Here is a 24,259-nt window from a genome sequence, read left to right as displayed (position 1 = left end):
GGAGCAGCGAGGGACCTGCTGGCCTGGGCGGCGGCAGATACCTCCCGGGGCTCTCACCCAGGCCAGGGAACTGCCACACTTAACTCCCACCCAGAAGGCCCAGGCGGGTGCGTCACGCCGTGGCCATGCAGACGATGCCTGAGGACAGACGACACCACTGCCAGCCTGACAGACCCCTCTTTGAGTGGGGTTCCCAAGGTGGCTTTAGGGGCTTCATCAGGACCAAGTCCTACAGATTCAACCCTGGCCGGCGCACTGACCTACCTCCAAACACCCAGGGTGGACATGGGACCCAGGTGGCCCACCAAGGCTGTGACCTTCATGGTCCACCACCAGGCTGGCCTGCCAGCTCTCTACACAGAACCAAAACTGAAGTGATTTATAAAAGTATCACACATGTTGAAGCTCAAAGAAAAGCCTGTATCTGATTTTGGAAGGAGGATCCAAGCATTTCCAAGGTGTCAGCTCAGACACGGGTCCTGGGGGCGCCTGCTGTCCCTCCACAGCTGCCACAGGAATGGCCGTGGCCCAGCAGCTCTCCCGCTAGGGTGGCACTCACCCTCTCCTCAGCCAGCCTCTTCATCTCCTCCTGGAGCTTGCTGAGGATGTGCAGGTTGGGCTTGTTCTTCTTGGCATACTGCTGCAGCTCAATCACACTCTTGTCCGACGTCTCCTGGGAAGTACAGCACCTCACGCTCAGGACTGCAGGCTGTAGCTCCATGGCCTGCCCACTGCCCAGCAGCTGTGTGCCTGCAACCCTGAAGGCAGGCGCGTCCAGGGCCTGGCAGACACCAAACAGCCAGGAGCTGTGGCCACATAACTGCATGCTGACTACCCGCCTCAGTGATGCCAGGCCCACTGACAGCAGCGAGAGTGAGGGGCAGTCCACGGCTGCCAGGCCTTTCTGCCCACACGAGGCCACTTATGCGGCCTCCTGCCATGGGCAGAGCAGGGAGGTGAGGTGCTCGTGGTGCCCAGAGCCCTCATCAAGGAGAGAAACCAGCCGGGCGCAGTGGCTCAAGCCTGTAATCCCAGCACTTTGGGAGGCCGAGACGGGCGAATCACGAGGTCAGGAGATCGAGACCATCCTGGCTAACACGATGAAACCCCGTCTCTACTAAAAAATACAAAAACTAGCCAGGCGAGGTGGCGGGCGCCTGTAGTCCCAGCTACTCGGGAGGCTGAGCCAGGAGAATGGCGTAAACCCGGGAGGCGGAGCTTGCAGTGAGCTGAGATCCGGCCACTGCACTCCAGCCTGGACGACAGAGCCAGACTCCGTCTCAAAAAAAAAAAAAAAGGAGAGAAACCAGAGCGTGGCCGCAGCCAGTTAAGAACAGCATGCTGCAGCCCAGCCCATCAACCCCAGGCACTGAGCTCTCTGCAAATATCATGACTGCAGAGGAGCATCAGACTGGCCTCAGCCCCTTCAAGTCTTAGGCCAGCCCCAAGGCTGCTGTGGTTCCTCGGGATGCCAGAGCTCCTCCCAGCTGTGGCTGTGCCAGGCTGGGACTTTTCCCCCTCCTGCTTAGGGAAGTTTCCCACCCCCGGGCCAGAGTGGGGCTTGCCTTCTCTCCCTCCGTTGGAGCCAAGGACCATGCACAGCAAAGGCAGAAGCAAGCGCTACCTACATTTCAATTTGCTTCCCAACAATGTCTCTCCTCAAGTTCCTCAACACGCCCTGGTGGCCCGTGTGGGCCCCCTCACCCTCCCTTCTCATGTCCAGAGTAAGGGCCTCTTCAGGGACAGTGCCGAGGCCATGGTCTCAGGGACCTAAAGGCAGGCCCTGCTCTTGGCAGCTGGCTCTGGCATAGGGCCCACCCACCACACAGTCCTGGGGCCGCCCCACCTGCAGCCCCAACCCCTCCACACCTACTTCCCCTTCCACTGACCAGAACCCAGAGAGTTTCTGTAATCATTTGGGGAAAATGAGGAACGTGAACACTCACCTCCCCATGTTACCCTCCACCCCTCAGGAGTGGGCACTGGTACCAGGGAGAGCTACCCTGACACTCTCGTTCAAGCAGGGAGGGCTGGCCCTGGCTCCTGAGCCTTTGCATACCCCAGAGCCAGGCGCACCTTCAGCATCTCCTGCCCGGCCCTGCCTTGCACTTCAGCCATCTCCCTACAAGCCACATAGCTGGGCCCAGGCTGCGTTCTCAATCACCCACATTTCACTGACCATTCCCAGCAGGCCGGGATGGGAGATGTGGCTAGGACGACCCACCCACTGCCCACAAAGCCACACAAGTGGCCCAGGAGAGAGGCAGCTGTGAGCAACCCTCTGAGCACAGAGCCTCAGGAACACGCTCCAGGGTGGCAGCACAGGCTGCCCTGGGACCTGCTGAGGGCCAGTTACCTGCTTGACCATCTTGCTGCTCTCACGGCCGTACATGCGCAGTAAAGAACCCCAGTTCTTGACATGTGGGTGCAGCAGCTGAAGGATCTTCTGTGAGGCTAACTGTTTTCCAACTCTCTTATTCTTACCTACACAGAGAAAGAGCAAGCACGGAGAAAGGGTGTCACAAACACCCAGTGCTCACGGGGCCCCCTGCTGCCCCCAGCCCTCCTGACCCACACACCGAACGCCAGCAAGGGCACATTCTATAGGAACAGGCAGCACTCTGCCACTGCTCTGGGCACCTGAGTCTCACAGTACACAGCTGCCACCTTGAGAGTAGCCCTCAGAGTCCAGGAGCTAAGGGCACCACCACTCAAAGCCACACAGCTGAGAGCCTCCCTCCTGCCAAGACCCACACCTCCAGAAACAGGGAGCAGCAGGATTCTGCCAGCTATCTGAGAAGGAGAACCTTTCCTCCTGCCACAGGGACAAGGGCTGGACAGAGACAGGGATGGCAGCGGGGGAAAGGGAGAAGACAGAGAAAGTACAGGCAGGACGGCCGCAAGTCTGCCTTAGGCTGAATGTGTGGTGGCCAGCACACACAGCTGGGCTCAGGGACAATGCCAGGGCAGCAGCTGAGACCAAGCCACAGAGGCACAGGGCCACACCAGGGGCCGCCTGCCCGGCAGCCACCAGGCAGCAGGGAAGGAGTCCTTACACCACCCGCGCACTGTGTGCTTGCCACACGCCATGACGTATTCACTCTTCTGGTTTTTCCCAGGAACCACTTCAAACTTGATAGACGTGTCACCCATCCCATGGTTTCTTTAAGAGAAAACAGACAACAGGTGGTGTCCCCTGAGCAGAGCAGCCAGCTGCCTCTGAGGAGGCCTGCTCTGGGAAGCCCTTAGGAAATGACCAAGCCTCTCCCCCGACTGCGTCTTAGCCAGAGGGGGGAATTCTCCACACGCCCTATTCAGGCCTGCGGGACTGACTGGTGGCCAGGGCCAAGGAGTTGCTGTGTACCAGGGAAACCTGGCCATGCCTCTGCCTTAGGACAAACAGCCACGAGAATATGAGACGCCAGAGAGGAGCTCCCCTGACCTGACTCAGGAGGGGAGGCACCCCCCTACCCTACCTTTTAAGGCACTCGTGGAGGATCTGATATGGAGACAACAGCCCAGCCTTGCTGGTCAGCTCGTAGACCCGCGAGTCCTCGATGCTGATGTGGTTAAAATACTACAACACAAAGCAGAGGCTCATGAGTCCCCACCAGGCCCGCCTGCCTCTTCACGGCTGGGCCTGGGGTTGGCTTTCCCCAGATGCTTAATATCTGTTCTTGTGAGCTCGCCTAGCACATCATACCCTCAACTCTGCAAGGAACCCACCGGATATGGGACACGCTCCATACCTCACCATCCACTTGCCCATCTCCAGAGCCCACAGCACCCTTCCGCCCTGAGCACTGTGGGACGGAGTCTGGCATCCCAAGAGAGCCCCAGGCACATGGCTGGCTGGCCAGGCCCACCTCATCTGGATCTGATTCTGATCTACAAGGCACCTTTCTCAGAACTCTATAAAGATAAAGCACTTTTGGAGAGAGGCTTTACTATTGTCACAACTGAGACTACAGGAGAGGGAAAGTCAGCCAGACCCAAAAGCTGGCCTTAAAAGTCCCAGCTCCCCAAAGGCCAAAGCCCCACACAGCCACACAGAGCCCAGCCCCAGGTGGCCCAGCCCAGCGCAGCTTCCAACGGTGTCATCACCCTGGCTCTGCAGCCAACCCAAGAAGACACACAGGAAGGGCAAGAGAGGCATACAGGTAAACAAGTTCCCTAAGTTACACTCGAGGGGATGGGGAGATTCTGCACAGTTGAGGCATAGGGAAGCTGCACTGAGCTGAGGTGCAGAGGCAGCGCCTGCTGCGCCTTCCCCAACTAGGCCTTTGGCTGAAGCTGAGAGCCTCTCCTGGGTGAAAGGAAGACGCCATCCAGCCCACTCTGGAGCATGGACAACCTCCCTGGTGGAGCTGCTGTGACAACATACCACAAACTCAGTGGCTTAGAACAAGAGGTTTATTCTCTCACCATTCTGAAGTCTGAAATCAAGGCCTCAGCAGGGCCATCCTCTTTCAGAAGCCTCCAGGGAGCCTCTGCCAGCTCCTGATGGCCCCGACACCCCTCGGCTATGGCAGCATTGCTCCGATTTTCATGTGGTCTACTAGCCCTGCCCCTCCTCCCTCTTCTTAGAGAAACCAGACACACTTGATCACACTACCACTCTGCTTCAGTGTGATCTCATGTTAACCCAACTAATTCTATCAGTAATCATCCTCTTTCCAAAAAAGACCACATGCTGAAGTACTGGAGATTACCCATCAGCCACACCCTCACAGAGCTTCCCCCACCGGCCCTGTTCTGGAGAGGTCTGCAGGGACCTGGAGCCTGCCTGGCCCATGGGCAGAGAGGAAGCCTAGAATCAAATGATTCACACACCTCGCCGTGCAGGCCCCACAGTGTGGCAAGCCCACTCCACAGGGACGCTGGCCCTACAGACAGGGCAGCGGGCAGCTCCTCTGCCCTTACCACTCCAGTAAGCAGCAAGAAGGCCAACTCGCTGCAACTGCATGGAAGAGGAAGGCACTAGCACTGAGGTTGGCAAGCGAAAAATCCTCACAGTATGGCTTGGCTACGGTCTTCAAATAGGTCTCCAGAAGACACTGCTCCTCTCAAGTGCACAAATCAACGTGGGTCTTTTTCCAGGGAAGGTCACTCACCAAGACATCAGGCCCTGGAACCTCAAGGGCTTGTCAACCAGCCAACCAATTAGCAACGTCTAGTGCTCTCGGCCCACAAGGACCCACATACCCCGCGGCTTTGGGACTGGCCCTAGAGAAGCCGTGGCCGTGGAAGCTAGAGAGCATGCTCAGAAGTTTCTGGCAAAAGACCTAAGCCAGGATGCCCGGCACCAAGCTGCCTGAAGCCATATGTGCTGCTGAGGGTTAACCCGCCAGGGACTGGTGGAGGCTCCAGCTCGTGAGAGCAGATGGATGGCAGAAGTGACCTGCAGACAAATCCCTGTTGCTTCTGACAAACAGCACAGGAGAAACCTAAGCAATCAGTGCCTGGGAGATGCCAAAGGACCATGCAGGAGCACCACAGACGCCTGACACCTCTCCATTCCACTATCTAGATGAAATGGACCAATGCCTGGCAAGACACAAACTATCTCAGTAGCCTCAACAGCCCTACACCTGTTCAAGAAACTCAACAGTAGTTCAGAGTAGTCGTAGTTATAGTTAGTAGTTCATACAGTAGTAGTTTAAAACTTTCCCACTAGGAAAACTACAGGTCCAAATTTTAAGGAAGAAATGATACCAATTCTACATCTCTCTTGCCCTTCTGAAAAACTCAGGAGGAGGGCTATTTCCCCTTCACTTGACGACACTAACCGTACCATGACATTAACATCCAGAACACAGATGCAGTGGGGAACTAGCAAATTAAAGCCATTAACACACGAAAAGGAATATATACCATGCCCAAGTAGGACTTATTCCAGGAACACATTTTTAAAAAATCAACATAATTAACTATATTGACAAATAAAAGAAGAAAATTGGATACGGAATCTACAGAAAAACTACTAGAATAAGTCAGTACAAATAAAACAAATTCTAGCTCTGTATGCTAGCAATAATCAATCAGAAATAAGGTACTATTCACCACAGTGCCACGCATAAAATATTTAACTATAAATCTAGTAGAATATACACAGATGTGATGAAATCTATGTGATCAAAACTGCCAACCACCCATGAAAGATATCAAAGAAGACCTAAATAAATGGACAGATGAACTATGTTTATGATTTGGAAAATTCAATATTGTTAGGATGTCCATTCTCCCCAGATTGATCTACAGGATCAATTCCAATCAAAATGCAGGCTTTTTTTTTTTTTTAAGATGGAGTTTCGCTCTTGTTGCCCAGGCCGGAGTGCAATGGCACAATTTTGGCTCACTGCAACTTCACCTTCCGCCTCCTGGGTTCAAGTGATTCTCCTGCCTCAGCCTCCTGAGTAGCTGGGATTACAGGTGCCCGCCACCACACCCGGCTAATTTTTGTATTTAAGTAGAGATGGGGTTTCACCATGTTGGCCAGGCTGGTCTCGAACTCCTAACCTCAAGTAATCCACCCACCTCAGCCTCCCAAAGTGCTGGGATTACAGGTGTGAGCCACCGCACCCAGCCCAGAACTTTTTATGGAAACTGACATACTGTTTCTGAAGTCTACATGGAACAGCAAAGGAGCTAGAATAGCCAAAACAATTTGTTGAGAAAGAATAACAAACTCGGAGGATTCCCACTATCTGATTCCAAGACTTCAAGTCATCAGCAAAGTGTGGCATCAGTGAAAGGACACACAGCTCAAGAGACAGTAGAGAACCCCGAAACAGACACACTTCCACGGTCACCTAGTGACTGAGAAAGGTGTGAGGGCAATGCTAACGTAAGCGTGCACCTGCCGCATGGCCCAGCAACCTCAACCCAGGGGTTTACCTGAAGGAAACGAATCTGTCCATCACACACAGACCTGGACAGCCTTACAGCAGCCTTACTGCCCATCACCAAAACCCAGAAACCTGCCAGTGTCCCTCAAGGGAGAATGGAGAGATGCACTGAGGGGCACAGCCACCTGGTAGCCAGCACTCAGGAGTACAAATGACCACATGACGGATGCATCATACCACACCAAGCCACAGGCCAGGTTCAAAGGCTACCTACCATGTGATTCCACTGAGAGGACATTCAGGATCTGGCAAAACTACAGGGGAAGTTCAGTACCCACCAGAGGATACAGGTGGCAGAGTTTGGCCAACAAAGGAGCATGTGGGAGTGTACAGAAATGTTCCGCATCTTGATTGCAGTGTTGGTTACATGACTGCATTTGTCAAAACTCATAGTACTGCACGAAAAAGTGAATTTAACTCTATGTAAATTTTAAAATAAGTTGAAAGAAAAAAAACATTGGGTCACTAATACCTAAATTTAATAGCCACGAAACACCAACCCACAGCTAGCAACAAAATACCAAGAAGAGATCACCACAAGCTTTATGAAAAGGAAATGATGCCAGTTCTGTTCCTCTTTTTCCCTTTTTAATCAAGTAGCACACATACGTGGCCACCACACCTCACAGGCATCAACCCACCCTCCTGCCACGTCTGCCCCACCTCCGGAGTCCACACGAGGAGGGGATGCCACCCCACGCCCCAGGCTGTCCAGGGGACAGTCCAAGGACAGGTGTTGGCACCTCTGCACAGGCAGCTGGGAGGGGCAGGGGGCAGGAGCACAACCTGAGGGCCTCGCTCAGGAGGACCAGCAAATAGGAACTTCCAGGAACAGGAGACAGCCAACCCTGTCTAAACCTGCGCCCTACCACTGAGGAAAAAGCTACTTTTCCCTCTGACAGATTTTAAAATGGGAACATGACAGATGACATATATACAAATCAGAGGGTCAAAGAGCTTCTCAGGAGGGACACATACAAAAGGCACCCTAAACCAAGGCATGGCATCATAAAAATACATGGTCTTCTCTCAGGTTCCCAGAACAGAGCTCTTAAAACCCTGAGGATTTCCTGAGGCTAAGTTTGTCTGTGATTCAAAACGACCCCACCACAGTGCTTATGCTGAGATGGCTCAGGGTGGGCTCCCTAGAGAGATCAATGTGTCATTAGAGGGGAGGAACTCTCAGCCCTTCATGAAAAATAAGTCTCGTAAGTAAAATGTTCTTCCTGAGTTCCCTGAGTCCTAGCAAATTTCCAAGCATGAGGAGGGGTCCTGTGCTGGGTGGCGGGGTCCCCATTTGCAGCTGGCACAGGAAGTGGTGGCAGTCCCACGGAACTGAACTCCTTACCTAGGGAGATCTGACGCTAGCTCCAGACAGACTGTAGTGTGGGAGGCCCGGAGGAGGGTGTGGAAAAAGCCCCAGGCAGGCGAGTCTACAGCGGAAGCCACCACATGCCCCACCCCCATGTCCTTCTCCACCTGGGGAAACCTATTCTTTCTCAGACTACTTTGCAATATAGTTTCTGAAAAGCTTCTCCACTTCACAGAAGAGCCCCAGAACGGAGGCTGAGAACCTGACTCCCAGCTGGGCCCTCTTCTGGCGCCAGAACCCATAGTGGTTCACGGACATTTCCACCACCCCATAGCAAAGAAAAGGCAGGGCTTTTACTCAAACAGGAAGGTGGCGTGAGACCCATACAACTCAGGCACTATCATCTGCAACAACCCATGCTAAGAGTCTTGGTGGGCAGGGGTCTACGCAAGCGCTTCCCCAGAGGGCCTTGGAAGCCTCCCTGGGAGCCATCTTTCCCAAAGTTGGATCACTCAGAAATAAAAGTCAAATGTGGCCAGGCGCAGTGGCTCACACCTGTGATCCCAGCACTTTGGGAGGCCAAGGTGGATGGATCACGAGGTCAAGAGATACAGACTATCCTGGCCAACATGGTGAAATCCTGTCTCTACTAAAAATACAAAAATTAGCTGGGCATGGTGGCATGCGCCCGTAGTCCCAGCTACTCAGGAGGCCGAGGCAGGAGAATCGCTTGAACCTGGGAGGTGGAGGTTACAGTGAGCGGAGATCAAACCACTGCACTCCAGCCTGGCGACAGAGCGAGACTCCATCTCAAAAAAAAAAGGTACAAATGTGACTCTTCCTGGAGCAGCTAGTACTTGGAGACTGTGCTTGATCCAAGTGCGGCCTGCGATCTGTCTGCCTGTCCACGATGAAGCAGTTACATAAAGCACAGAAAAAATGTAGAAACTTGAGAGCAAGAGGCTGGGTGTGGTGTCTCACGCCTGTAATCCCATCACCCTGGGAGGCTGAAGCAGGAGGACTGCTTGAAGCCAGGAGTTCGAGAAACTTAAGAGCAAGTTAGTACTAACATGGACACTTAACCATATTTTACAACAGCCCCAGTGCACAAAGATGACAAAACTTTACAAAACCATAAAGTGGTTCTAGAAAGGCTGAATAAGGATCTTCAAAATCTGCTCTCCTCCATCAAAGCAACAAGAACACTAGCAAAAATAGTCAGAATCAATTCTTTCAGAACCCTGGAAACTAAAGAAAGGCTTTCAACAATCCGAGGAGTGTTGATTCAAGAAAGACAATGAGTCTTGCTAAGAACAAGAAGTTGCTTGCATCTTAACTCGCCCCATTCCCAGCCCTTCTCCCCAGCTCTGTGGTAGCCACTCAATGCAGAATGGGTCCTCAAGGCCCCAGGCCCAGAGAACTGTCACTGTTGGGTCTACCTGGCCACTCTCTGGAAAAGCCTCATGGCAGGACTTGTCTTTATTTGACCTCACTCAGTGAAAACAGCCCAGTTCCTCAGAGCATTTGTCAAAAGGAGTCAGGAGCAACTGTTTCACCCTACAGCTGCCAGAGGCTGGGGCACTAGTTGGGCAAACAAGAGGCTGGCCAAGAACCCGAGAAGGAAAAGTTGGATATGTCCTTGGGCCTCTGAAAGGCTCTAGCGTATGTCTGGAGATGACTGCATGCAGGCCCAGGAAAACCTCCCAGCTGATTGACCTGGAGGCTCTGTGCAGGTGGCAGACAAAGGCTAAGACAGTTAGCAGCCACCGGAGCACACCAGGTGAGCCCCACAGACCCACAGACCTCAGCACAGGCCGGGAGACTTACTGGCTCAGGGAATTTAAGAAAATCCCTGTCCAGGCCGGGCGCGGTGGCTCACGCCTGTAATCCCAGCACTTTGGGAGGCCGAGACGGGCGGATCACGAGGTCAGGAGATCAAGACCATCCTGGCTAACACGGTGAAACCCCGTCTCTACTAAAAAAATACAAAAATTAGCCAGGCGCAGTGGCGGACGCCTGTAGTCCCAGCTACTCGGGAGGCTGAGGCAGGAGAATGGCGTGAACCTGGGAGGTGGAGCTTGCAGTGAGCGGAGATCACGCCACTGCACTCCAGCCTGGGCGACGGAGCGAGACTCTGTCTCAAAAAAAAACAAAAAAAACAAAAAAAACAAAAGAAAATCCCTGTCCAAGCATCAGGAGACCACTCAGCTAAAGGGCCAGTGTATTCAGTGGCCACAAATCACAAAGAATACACACTTCACAAAATCAATCTAGGAAAGTCACTATTACGAGGCAAACTGTCACCCCCAAATTTACATGTTGAAGTTCCTCAGAATGCAACAGTATTTGGAGACAAGGTCTTTACAGAGGTCATCACGTTACAATGAGGTCATTAGGGTGGGGCCTAATCCAGTGAGACAGGTGTCTCTCTAACAAATGGAGAATGTGGAGACCAACATGCACACAGAGAGAAAGGCATAGACATGAAGATCGCTATCCTCCACCCACGGAGAAAGGCCTTCTCTTAGCCTTCTGACACTTTCATTTTGGACTTCTGGCTTCCAGAACTTTGAGACTATACATCTCTGTCATTTAAGCCTCCCAGTATGTGATACTTTGTTACAGCATCCCTAGCAGACTGATATAGTCACAAATAGAGAGCAAGGACATATGACAAAAACTATAAACTTAAGGGAGGTGGGGTAATCTGATTTCCAGAGTTGCCATATATTTTAAATGTCCAATTCTCAACAACAACAAAAAATTCTGAGACAAGCAAAGAAATAGGAAAATAGAGGCAGCCTATACATGAAGGGAAAGGCAGTTTAATATACACGTTCTCTGAGGACTGGACTTACCAGAAACAGATTTTACATCACCTACAGAAAACATGCTCAAAGGACTAAGAAACCATGTCTAAAGAACTGAAGTATAATGCCAGCACAGTGACTCACGCCTGTCATCTCAACACTTTGGGAGGCTGAGGTGGGCAGATTGCTTGAGCCTAGGAGTTTGAGACCAGCCTGAGCAATATGGCGAAACCTCATCTCTATCCCCAGCAAAAAATACAAATATGTATTTTTTATATATATAAAAATATATAAAAATTATATATATATATAAAAATTATATATATATATATTTTTTTTTTTTTGAGACAGAAGTCTCACTCTGTCACCAGGCTGGAGTGCAGTGGCGCAGTCTCAGCTCACTGCAACCTCCACTTCCTAGGTTCAAGAGATTCTTCTGCCTCAGCCTCCCGGGTAGCTGGGATTACAGGCACCTGCCACCACGCCCAGCTAATTTTTATATTTTTAGTAGAGATGGGGTTTCACCATGTTGGCCAGGATGGTCTCGATCTCCCGACCTCATGATCCGCCCGCCTCAGCCTCCCAAAGTGCTGGGATTACAGGCGTGAGCCACCACGCCCGACCCTATATATATAACTTTTTAAAAAAAGAATTAAAGTATAAAAACAATACATTACCCAATAGAAAATTTCAAAAAAAAGGATAGAAATCATGAAACAGTCACTAGAGGGGTTCACCAGCAGAACCTGAGCCGACAGAAGATAGAGGAGCAAACTTGAAGACAGGGCAACTGAAATAATCCACTCTGAGAGACAGAAAGAAAAAAGAACAGAGAAGAAACAATAGCGCCTCAGAGACCTGTGAGATATCAAGTGTAACAATTTACTGACCAAGAAAAAGAAGAAAACCTCAAACTACTGAAATCAGGAATGATAGCAAGGGACCATCGCAACCATATAGATATAAAAAAGGGTCATATGGGGATACTAGGAACAAATACATGCTAATCAATTAGATAATCTATATCGAATGGGAAAAAAATTCCAAAACAGACACAAACTATCAACACTGGCTCAAGAAGAAATAGATAATCACAACAGACCTATAACAAGTAAGATTGAATTAGCAATTAAGTAGCTCTGGACAAAGAAAAGCCTGGGACCAGAAGGTTTCACTGAGCACAGTCTATCAAACATTTAAAAAATGAACACTAATCCTTCACAAACTATCCCACACAACAGAAGAAAGAGGAACATGTTCCAACCATTTTTATGAGGCCAGTATTATCCTGATACCTGCACCTGTTGTTACACTGGACAAAGATATCACAAGAAAACTACAGATCAATATTGCTTATAACTACAAATGCAAAAATCCTTAACAAAATACCAGCAAAATGAATCCAGCAACATATTAAAAAAATCATTATATGTCATGACCAAGTGGGATATATCCCAGGAATGCAAGGTTGGCTCACCATTCAAAAACCAATATAATACACTATATTACTAAAATAAAAGACAAAAAAAAAAAAATACATGATCATCTGAATAGAAGCAAAAAAACATTGACAAAATCTAACATCCCCACAAAAACTCTCAGCAAACTAGGAAGAAAAGGAAATTTCCTTATTCTGATAAAAACCTACAGCTGACATAGCACACTAAGTGAAGGAAGCCAGTCACAAAAGACCACATATCGTATGATTCCACTGATATGAAATGTCCAGAGTTGGCAGATATATAGAGACAGAAGACAGATTAGTGGCTTTTGGTGGTTGGAGAGAACTAAGAGTGAATGCTAATGGGTATGGAGTTTCTTTTGGGGGTGACGAGATATTCTAAAATTAGGTAGTTATGATGGTTATACAACTCTGAATATACAAAAATCCACTTAGTTATATAATTTAAAAGGTCAAACTTAATAGTATGTAAACTATCTCAATAAAGCTATTATATAAATAAGAATGCAGCCTTCAAAATTTCAGAAGGCCTTGCTACAAATAACCATTTACCTAAAAAGGTTTACAGCTAGTTTTAAATGGTTCTTCATATGGCTGACCCTTGAACAACATGGATTTGAACTGCATGGATTTGAACTGCATGAACAACATGGATTTGAACTGCATGTACACTTATACAAAAATTTTCTTCTGCCTCTGCCACCCCTGAGACACCAAGGTAAACTCCTCCTCTTCCCGCTCCTCCTCAGCTATTCAACATGAAGATGTGGAGGATGAAGACCTTTATGATGTTTCCATTTCAAGAATAGTAAATAAATTTTCTCTTATGATTTTCTTAATAACATTCTTTTCCGTAACTTAATGTAAGAATACAGTATATATCAGGGGTCCCCAACCCCCAGGCCACGGACAGGTACCAATCCATGGCCTGTTAGGAACCAGGCTGCATAGGAGGACATGAGTGAAGGGGGCGGGGGTGCGGAGTGAATGAGCAAGTGAAGCTTCGTCTGCATTTACAGCTGCTCCCCATCACTCACTTTATGCCTGAGCTCTGTCTCCTGTCAGATCAGCAGTAGCATTAGATTCTCACAGGAGTATGAACCCTATTGTGATCGGTGCATTCAAGGGATCTAGGTTGTGCACTCCTTATGCAAATCTAATGCCTGATGATCTGTCACTGTCTCCCATCATCATCAGAGGGAACCATCTAGTTGCAAGAAAACAAGCTGAGGGCTCCCACTGGTTCTACATTATGGTGAGTTGTATAGTTATTTCAATACATATTATAATGTAGCAATAATAGAAATTAAGAGTGCACAATAAATGTGACGTGCTTGAGTCATCCTGAAACCATCCCCGCCCCCCAACACCATCTGTAGAAAAATTGTCTTCCCTGAAACTGATCCCTGGTGCCAAAAAGGTTGGGGACTACTGTAGTAATATGTACATAACAAAATATGTGTTAACCAATTATTTATGTTATTGGTATGGCTTCTGGTCAAGAGTAGGTTACCAGTAGTTAAGGTTTGGGAGGACTGAAAGTGATGCGTGAATTTTTGACCTCATGAGAGGCTGGTGCCCCTAACCTCCACATTGCTCAAAGGTCAAGTGTATAAAGAACAATCTAGGGCCGGGCACAGTGGCTCATGTCTGTAATCCCAGAACTTTGGGAGGCTGAAGCGAGTGAATCACCAGAGGTCAGGAGTTCGAGACCAGCCTGGCCAACATGGTGAAACCCCATCTCTTCTAAAAATACAAAAATCAGCCAGAAATGGTGGCACACACCTGTAATCCCAGCTACTCAGGAAGCTGAGATAAGAGAATCACTTGAACCCGGGAGGTGAAAGTTGCAATAGGGTCAGGATCAAAGTCTGTCACTGCCTAGGTGATAGAGCAAGGCTTCATCTCAAAAAAAAAAAAAAAAAAAAATCTAAATCTTGTAGACTCTGCCTCAAAGATTCATTCCCATCACAAACCTACATGTACCCGACATTTACGGTGCACACTCAATGCTGCAAAACAGAGGACAAAAATCTCTAAGAAAAAGGACATTTTTTTTCTGCCTATACAAAGACAGGCAAGTTTCCTCTTTTATGAAAATACAAACAGAAGAACCTGGAGGCTGGATGACTAACCTGCAGGGCATGGAAGGCATGGGCACAGCCCATGCACACCCCCAACTCACACTAATAGGGCAGGGTAGCCACACTGCACCCGCAGCTCCCAGTAGGGCAGGACCGCAACACTCACCTCAAGTTCTTCACTGTCTTTGGGCTTCTCTTCCGAGGTCTGTTTAACAAAGTCAGGGATGAGGATTTCCAGTGTAGCTCGGGCTATGAAAAAAAAGAGCCTGAGGGTAAGGCTTGGGCGCTGCCCTCTTCTCACCATCCTGCAGAGTGAACTGTGCACTGCTGCCTCCCATCCCCACAGCTCAGGGGCTGAGCGAGGGCCCTGAGGAGTGGCAGCACTTCAGAGACAGGGTCAGGACAGGACAGACGAAAAGCCCGTTCTAAAGAAAAGAGACGTGGGGCAGGCTGCCGGAAAGCCTCACAGGCCATACTGGGTATGTGCGCTCTCACCCTGGGGTCCTGGGAGCAGGCAGGGAAGAGCTCAGAGCTGTGTGTTAGGGAACCACTTTGGTGGTACGCGAGAAAACAGCTTCGTGGGCCCTGGACCACACAGGGAGGCCTGAGAGCAGGCTGCTGCAGGCACCTAGACCAGGTGGCAACGGCAGTGGCTGGCGTGGGTGGAGAGATGCAGCCAGGTCTGAGAGACGTTAGAGGGGGCTGCCGGAGGGCAGAGCACAGGCATGGCCACTGGGGTCAGAGGTGCCGTAGCCAACGGCTGATGGCTCCATAGACCCCACAGAGCTATGAGTGCTGGCAAGACATGGAGCCAAGATGTCTATAAGGCAGCCAGAGTCTGGGCAGGGGAAGTAGGTTCCAGCACATGGGGAGGAAAGCGGGTGACCTCGCAAAGGGAAGAGCACACAGCCATGCCCAAGGCATCTCCACCCCCACACAAGACCCCACTGCAAGTTATCTGTCAAAACCTCCACCACACCCACTTTGTTGAGCTGCAAAAGTCTCTTAGGCAGAATCTCTCTAAGATGGGCAGTAGGTCTTCTGGAAAACGCATGGCCATGACAGATACCTCAAGAATTGGCCTGTGGGTGCCAAGGCCTGGTGTACACCCAACACCACCCTACAAGAGGCCAACTAACCCTGACGCTGAGGCAAATGGCTTTTCGTGAAAGAACGTCAACTACCATGAATGCACGGCATGAATGCAAATGGCAAGGGCATGGTACAAAAGGGCAGTGGGTCTTCACCAAGACACACGGCCTTCCCAGAGCTGTGCTGTGCCAGGTGTTCTGTGTGGCTAGGCACAAACATGGAGTGGGAGGACTCAGGAAATAGTGCTGGTAAGAGCCAGCACCACTGGGGGAGGATGCCGACAGCACGCTGGCCCGCTTCTCCTCCCTCCTGGCATGCCCACATGCTGCTCAGTTTAAAAACAAACAAACACTACAGCATGTGCCCAGTACAGCCCAGTTGGCTCTAGGCACACCCTTGAATATGTGCAGGGCCAGGACTAGGGAGGGGTATACTGGCCCAGCTGTCACTCAGTAGAGACACCTTCTACCTTTTTTTTTTTTTTTTTGAGACGGGGTCTCGCTCTGTCACCCAGGCTGGAGTGCAGTGGCCGGATCTCAGCTCACTGCAAGCTCCGCCTCCTGGGTTCACGCCATTCTCCTGCCTCAGCCTCCCGAGTAGCTGCGACTACAGGCGCCCGCCACGTCGCCTGGCTAGTTTTTTCTATTTTTTTTAGTAGAGACGGGGTTTCACCGTGTTAGCCAGGATGGTCTCAATCTCCTGACCTCATGATCCGCCGGTCTCGGTCTCCCAAAGTGCTGGGATTACAGGTTTGAGCCACCGTGCCCGGCTTCCTTTTTTTTTTTTTTAGACAGAGTCTCGCACTGTCGCCCAGGCTGGAGTGCAGTGGTGCAATCTCAGCTTACCACAGCTCTGCCTCGCTGGTTCATGCCATGCTTCTGCCTCAGCTTCCTGAGTAGCTGGGACTACAGGTGCCCGCCACCATGCTCAGCTAATTTTTTGTATTTTTAGTAGAGATAGGATTTCACCATGTTAGCTAGGATGGTCTCGATCTCCTGACCTCGTGATCCACCCGCCTTGGCCTCCCAAAGTGCTGGCATTACAGGTGTGAGCCACCGCATCTGGCTGAGGCCTTCTACTTTTAAATCTCACATTTTACTCTATTTGAGTCTTTTCCAATGAGCATGTAATTTTAAAAATCAAAGTAGATGATTACATAAATAAAATAAACATGCCCCACCCACACCTGCCACTTGTCACCACTGCTCAGCCCCTCCCTAACCAAGCAGCAAGGCAGACACAGCAGGCAGCACGTATCTTTGACACCCAAGCAAGCATATTACCAGCTTTATTCTTCGCAAGTTTTTTGCTGCTTGCAGTTCCAGATCCGTAAGTCACACCATCAATGGTCACCGAGGCACCAAAAGGCTCACTTGGGTTCTCTTAAAATTAAAATTACTTGTTTTAAAACATACTAGTCAAGACATTAAAAGCGTGTAGACAGTCTGCCCACAGCGACAGACAAGGCACAGTCAGGGGCTGTCCCTGAAGAGTCAGCCTGTGTTTGACTGCAGAGACCTGGGGCTCCCTGGGACTGGAGATGGGCAGCGGACAGGCAGCAGGAAAGGGCATAGCTGGGAAAGTGGAGGGAAATGGGGCACATGGGAGATGGTGAGCCAGAGGGGCGGCAGAAGGCTGAGGGGCAGAGCCTCCTATGACAGGGACTGAGGTCTATGAAAGACGGACATAGGACTGTCGGAATGGGAAAGCACAAGATGTTGCTTGCCAAAGAAACACCACCCCAAAGGATGAGTGACCCCCAGGCTCCAGCTTCCAAGGGGAAGACAGAGTGGTCTTCACAAAGGTGTGTGATGAGGGCGCCCAAGGAAAACAGAGCTGGTGGGAAATGCATGCCCAAGGACCCTTCAGACACCCAGGGGCACCAGGACACCAGGGAAAGGACCTAGTGCACAGTGGGGAGGACTTGCTTGCAATAAGGCTGTCCATGACAACACAGGATCAGAAACCAGCAAAGCAGATGGGGCAGGACAAAAGGAAGGTGGGGAGAGGCGACAGACTGGAAGGGGAAAGCAGAGCCACCCACTCGGACAGGGCGCGGCTCCAGGAAACCAGCCACCCATCTGCAGCACCTTGCTCTCTACCTTCCCTTCCCTCCCATCCCAGTAGAGGAGGGCTAGTGGTCAGCGCCTGCCTCCCCAGCCCTGACTGAAGTGACACCTTGTGATTCTTTAGGACTGACATGAGGAAGGTTAGACTTACCACATTCAAAGAAATTATAGACAGGGCGGACCTTGAGGACACGCTGCATGTACTCGTGCAGGATGCAGACCTCGGACTTCCCATTGGGGTTAATGACAAACTCTGTGACAAAAAGGATCATCTCAGCAAGTGTGAAGCAGTGCCACAAGCCAGCACACAGCTTCCTGTTACCATGTCAGTAACTAGGGGCTCACCACCATGAATGTGGCAGACCCCTGCATTCATGGGATAAACATAAGCTTTGAACGAAATGCAACTCATAAAACATGCCCTCAACACATCACATTAGAAATACAAACAGAATCAGTCTGCTGATGTTAAAATGCAGAGGCTTATACCTTTCTTTGTGGGTGCATCTTGCACTGATAAAGTAATGAGCTTCTGATTGGCCGGTAAAATGGGCCTCTCAGACTCCGCCTGCTTCCGCTTCATTTCCCGATTGAATTGCCGCCGCTCAGCCCAAGTCCTGAATTTCTTCACAGTAACTTGCTCAAAATCAAAACGCTTCTCCAGGTAGCTTCGAAATTCCTCGAGATCTGTCCCAGATTTACCAGAGAACCAAATTACTTAACTTCCAACATAGGAGTCAGGTTCTCACAGCCCAGTGCGTGGGGCAGGCCCAGGTCACGTTACACTATTTCCCTTCCCCGTCCCTTTCAAAGGGGAGGGAAGCAAAGAATGAAGCCCTCCCTACAGCAGCTCAGATTATTCTGGCAGGTCCCTTCCGGATGAATTTCTGAGACGTTCTTTTACTTCATTTGGGGCAAGAAGAATATAAAAATAAAAAGGAAAAAAGAAAGCTTAAAAAAGTCAGATGGCCTTCGGGACCTCCTCCCTGCATCAAAACAGGTGCCAGAATGCCAGCAGCACCCGGGCTCCATGCGCCCGCCACCTCTGACCACCTCTTTTCCTTCTGGCCATCCTGGCCACCTCTGTAGTCAGCAACACACCCAGGCAGCTCCCTGCACAGGGTCTCGCATTTGTCACATTTCCTCCCGGGCCACTTTCCCATCCTTGGCAAGAGCCCCCATCACAGGCTCTTCTAGGGCACCCCACACTCCACGGAGTTATGAGACAGGCTGGGTAGTGATGTACAGACAAACAGAAACCTAGAAAATGGAAAGTGCTCTTTGAAAGTAATCCAGCAGGTGGGTTCACAGAGACCTGCCGCACCTGAAGAGAGAACTAAGACTTAAATGGTGGGACTAGGCTAAAAGACATGGAAGAGAGAATGGGAAACACCAGTATACATCCAACAAGCAATTGCAGGATTGAAGGGGGAACTGTCCATAAAATGGTGACAGTTTCCCAACACTGAGTCACGGATTAAAGAGGCTCATTGAGCTCATCAAGATAAATCAAAACAATGCCACATGAGCACATCCTACTGAAAAAGCAAGACTTAGGGAAAGATCATACAAACAACCAAAGAGAAAAGGGCCCACTGCCAGTGCCAGCAGCCATCTCCCCAGCAGCCTCAGCCATGCAGGCCCTGCAGAGCCCAGGGACAGGAGCCTAGGGTGCTGCGCCCAGGCAGGTTCTTGCAAGGACAGAAAGACAAGCCTTTCAGCCACATCAACAGTGGAGGTGCACAGCCCCTTGCTGACAAGTACAACTAGGAAAAATGATGACCTTCATTAGAAAAACAAAACTCATGGGTCCCAGGAGGCAAGAAGGGAAGAGTCCTTCAAAACTCACCAACAGATTCGTCTTTGCACACCTCGACTTTGGCCTTCACCTGCCCCAGGGCCCCAGGGGCTGCCTCAGCCCCTAGTGGGTCTTTCTCATCTGGGGGCCCCGGGTCAGCACCCATAGAGTCAGGCTCATCCAGGGGAAACTCCAGCTCTGCAGATCGGCTCAGAGGCTTGACAGGGGACACATCCCCACTAGGGGTGAGGTCACTGCTTTGCTCCCGTTCCTCGTTGTCCTTCATTTTCTTATAATGTAGACAAGGGATGCTACTCAGAGGAGGGTCGTGTTTCTGTGGATAGTGAAATTGCAATATGGATTACAAGGACAACCCGAGAGCCTGAAACTCTGATGCCTTTCACCGGCCTCTGCTTGGCTGCGGTGCCGTGTGTGGGGATGTGCACATTTTGGTCTGAGAACTTACAAGCCTAAAGTCACGACTGATGCCTCCCCTACCCGTATGCTTCCCGTTCCCAAGAAGTATGGCCTGGACCAGGTGACCACCCGAGACTCTCTGTGTAGGTACACTGGGACTCCAGAGTTATGGAATGTCATGATCCACCCGTCGGGCAGCGGTTCTGTAGGTGGGCGGCCACGACCTGCACAGGAAGACAAGAACATCCTATAATCACTGTAAAAACATTTGGAATTGTTGTTACAGCACCTCCTGCACAAGAAATTGTTGGGTACTATGCACGTGTTTATCTGGATCTTCACAAAGAATCGAAGTTCCTCTCTCCTTCCTCACTGCTATGCCTCTAGGCCTAGGACAGATAGCATGCAGCCTGAGGTGGGAATTTACACGTGTCAAACCAGTACATGAAGGAGCACAGAACAGGTCCATGCAAGATACAAGTCCCAGCCTCAGCTCCTGCCTCCACATCTGGTAAGCACTGTAGACACTGGACTCCTCTCCTGTCTGCCTGGCTGTGGCCAGAGGCGCCTTGGGGCTGGGTGAGCTTTGCTAATAAACTGCATGGCTGTCAGCCACTGCTCCCAGGGACCAGGTGACAAGTCTTCATTGTAACTGAGCTGTACTCTCAGCAGCATACAAAACACTGCTTCAAATGATTCCGTTTCTAAGTCAGTTAAATGCACTACTCCCAACCCCTTCTTTGCTTTATAGGCAGTTGTGAGGAAGAGGTTTACGACTTATCAACTTGACACCTGCCACCAGGCCTGACTGCTGGGAAGAGCATAAGGCAAAGATGTAACTAAAACTTAACTTTCTCACAGGTATTGGGAACAAATTAAAAACTTAGAAAGACCAGCCTAGGCAACACAACAAGACCCCGACTCTACAAAAACCTTTTAAAAATTATCCAGACATGGCCACACACACCTACAGTCCCAGCTACTTGGGAGGCTGAGGGGGTAGGATCACTTGAGCCTGGGAGGCTAAGGCTGCAGTGAGCTATGATCATGCCACTGCACTCCAACCTGGGTAACAGCAAGACCCCACCTCAAAAAAAAAAAAATTAGAAAACAGAAGAAAGCAAATTAAATCTTAAAAAATATACATAAGGGGAAAAAGGGCCAGTGACTCTCAGGGCCAGGTTCCCACCAAGTGGCCTGACCATGGACCTGACACCTGCACCCAGGTCACCATCAGGTGATGATCCAGGAAGGGAATGTTAAAGGTCGGAGTGCACGCACACTGCGGGGGTGCTCTCCCCACGGAGTCAGGCCCAGATGGAGCTGCCTCCTGCCAGCTTTGGGCTAAGTCAGGAAAAGAAGCAAAGTGAATAAGGAGCCAGGCAAGAGACGGGCCACGGGTCCGCTGGGGCTGCTCCTCTGTGACTGTGAGTGGACACAAAGCTGGCCCAGCCACCTGAGGGAGGGATCACATGCAGCTGTCCATCTGTGAGCGTCCAGGCATCCAGGCCAGAATGGCTGCTGACCTGTGAGCTGTGCAGGACGAACATGGGTTTACCTTCTGAATGAGCCTGCTGAAACTGCAGCACCAAACCAGCCTCCTAGAGGCCCGGAGGTCAAGTCTCCTGTCCCCAGCCCCAGAAGCTGAAGCCCCAGGTTTACCCTGCCTGCAACCTTCTGGCCCAAAAGCCCTCCTGCTTAACTGCTACCAACACGACATAGGCAGCAACATGTGGCACCTGGCATGGCTGACTTGTCCCCTCAATGGCCCAAGGAGGATGGCCATGTGCCACCCGCCCCTTGCTTTGCTCCCAGTTGCACCCTGCCACCTTCTGCACCCCAGCCCTCAGCCTGGGGTCTCACCTGTGAGCACGAGTCCCCATGCATCTCTTTAGTCCCTCTACCGAGTCCCACATCTCCACCAAGACCCTCACAGGTGCCTCTAAGCCACCAACTCCAACTCCCCCAACACCTGCATCACATCGATGACAGAGCCTCACAGTGCAACTCTGGGTGCCTCCCAAGTGCTCTCCCCACTGCCCTCAACTCAAAGTTGAGGAAGTGCCACATCTACCAGGGCACTTCCACCCTGCCCACCTGAAGTACACGCACCATGTGTGGCCCAGAAGCCATGTTGTTAAACAAAAATCAGGTAACACCACTTGCTTCTGGTGGCTTCCTGTGACACTTGGTACAGAACCAGAACCTGGACCACAACTATCACCTGCCATTCACTGTGCACCCACCTCTGCCCTTGGCCTCCACACCCTCCAGCTGACGGTCATGCTGGCTCCTGGCATGCACCAACATCTCCTCCTGACCCCCTCAGAAGTCCCCTCCTATTCCTCTGCACAGTGCCTGCTGCTCTGTGGTTTCCATAGCACACACCAGGATCTGAATCTGGGTCATGCACCAGGACGTCCTTGCATCCTTACATCCTGTGTTTCCCTCCTCAGACATGACTGTCCTGTCCTCAAACATGCCTCCACCCAGCCCACTACCTGGCACCAGAGCTCTCTCAAAGCATTTCTGCTAAGGAAGCAACCACCCTTCCACTGCCCTGGAACACCCACCACTTCTGACCCACCCACGTACTTTTGAGCACTGTTTTAATCTTGGTCATCATCGGCTGCACACTCGTCTCTCCATCGGACGGATGGTCGCTGTCTCCGCCATATTTTTCCTCTGTTCGCCTCTTTTTGGGGGCACAAAGGCCTTCTTCCAGCAGAGCATCCACATCGTTGTCAAAGTCATCCTGCAAAACACGCTGTTCAGACACCAGAGCCCCTGGCGCTCATGCTTCTGCACCAGGAGAGCTCAACAGCATTCCTGAGAACAGACACAGAAAGGAGGTGCTCTCACGGGGCCTAGATGTGCCCTTAGGGTGCATGGTCATCTGAAAAACAAACGGGATGAAGCTACCAGCTGACACCAACACACCTGGTCCAGGGGCACACACTGCCAAGGAGTGTCTCAGCAGCACCTGTTGCCTCAGGTGCTGGATCAGGGGTGCAAGGCCTATCCATGGGCCAAACTTTTCATTAGGAAACTTTAAAAATGTGGACTCCTTACATCTTTCTCTTCTCCACATTAACATTATTCCACCTCAGAGACGATTTTGGTTTTTTTTCTTTTTTAATTTCCCTGCTTTCAAAAGATGCTGCAATTTCCAAATCTCTCTTTGGGTTTTGCTAAGAGCCCTCTAAAGGAGGGGCTGCCAACATACCTCGTAGGGGAAATTCAAGGCCTCTTCATCCACTCTGTCTCTCTGAACGATTGCTTTAGCCGTGAACCCGCCTGCTCCTTCTTCATCTAGCTCCAAATTGTCAGTAAAATCTTCTAACTCATCGAGCACTGCATACTCCACTCTCTTTTCCTGATCCAGCTCATTCTCCTCATCCTTCTTATCAGCACTCTCACCCCCTATGCCTACCCCGTCACCAACACTCCCGCCAAAGGGACAAGCATGCACGTCCCCAATGACAGGGCTAAGGAGCAGACCGCACTCCGCCCGCACGTCGCGCTCTGCTCCTGTGTACAGCACCTTCCTGTCCTTACTCCTGCAGCTCTCGGTAAAGCTCACGCTAATCTTTACATCCTTAAGCAACTTAAGGTCAGGGGAGAACTTCCGGACCGCAGGTGCGTGCCGGGCGGTGCGCGGGCTGTGGCCACTACAGTTCGGGTCTATGAGGAGGCGGCCCTTAGAGAAGGATCCTTTGGAGAGAAGAGAAGCTCCGTAGAAGTTGAAGGGGTCCTCGGCAGGGAGTTCGGACTGTCCATCACCACCAGAGCCAACGTCCATTACCTCTGCACCACTGGACGTTTGCAGGGGAGGTGGTGGAGACTGCTCACGGGGCAGCGCTTGGAAGGGGCGAGCTCGGCTCTCCATCACCGCTTCTCCTGCGGGCCCACACGGGAGCGGAGAGGGGCTCTCATCTGTCTCCATATTAAAAGCGCTTAAGACTAGTTTACAAGACCAGAGTTTTACAAGCCCTCACATAAATCTACACAGCTAACATGCAAAAGTCCGCTGAGACCCAGGCGCGTCCTGCCGCGCTGTGCGCTGGCGGCTTAGTCAAGCTGGCCACATTGCTCTTTTCATTAATGTAGACAGCTTTTAGAACCACTGCCTCAATTATTGGAAATCACAATGCACTCAGCTTAAGTGATTGGCGACTAAGCGAGTCTGTCTTCATGCCGGAGTGGCACCTTTCTTCTTCTACCTGCAAAGAAATTTAAAAATATCATCACAAAATGACAGAAACCTTCCACTTCCCTGGTACCAAGTTAAAAGTCAAGCACTATTA

The 24,259-nt window shown here is 50.8% G+C and overlaps 1 protein-coding gene across 2 annotated transcripts in view; it reads right to left on the bottom strand.

Annotated features, from left to right (window-relative positions):
• Positions 1-24,259, bottom strand: part of DGCR8 (DGCR8 microprocessor complex subunit) — a 26,556-nt gene extending 2,297 nt beyond the window's left edge. Inside the window, exons 1-12 of one of the 2 annotated variants that reach the window (XM_011986046.1) lie at positions 23,179-24,259; positions 22,548-22,707; positions 20,034-20,176; positions 19,587-19,869; positions 18,227-18,424; positions 17,889-17,990; positions 16,952-17,050; positions 14,743-14,825; positions 3,477-3,577; positions 3,057-3,163; positions 2,357-2,484; positions 560-673 (exon numbers count right to left, since the gene is read on the bottom strand). In XM_011986046.1, coding sequence (XP_011841436.1) covers positions 560-673; positions 2,357-2,484; positions 3,057-3,163; positions 3,477-3,577; positions 14,743-14,825; positions 16,952-17,050; positions 17,889-17,990; positions 18,227-18,424; positions 19,587-19,869; positions 20,034-20,176; positions 22,548-22,707; positions 23,179-23,898 — 2,238 coding nt within the window. In that variant the 5' untranslated portion in view covers positions 23,899-24,259. The remainder of the gene's footprint in view (positions 1-559; positions 674-2,356; positions 2,485-3,056; positions 3,164-3,476; positions 3,578-14,742; positions 14,826-16,951; positions 17,051-17,888; positions 17,991-18,226; positions 18,425-19,586; positions 19,870-20,033; positions 20,177-22,547; positions 22,708-23,178) is intronic. The other variant, XM_011986047.1, reaches the window with a different exon arrangement.

The sequence above is a fragment of the Mandrillus leucophaeus genome, unplaced genomic scaffold (assembly GCF_000951045.1).
Source record: "Mandrillus leucophaeus isolate KB7577 unplaced genomic scaffold, Mleu.le_1.0 Scaffold291, whole genome shotgun sequence".
NCBI classification, from domain to species: Eukaryota; Metazoa; Chordata; class Mammalia; order Primates; family Cercopithecidae; genus Mandrillus; species Mandrillus leucophaeus.
This window is presented reverse-complemented; position numbering and strand designations above follow the sequence as displayed.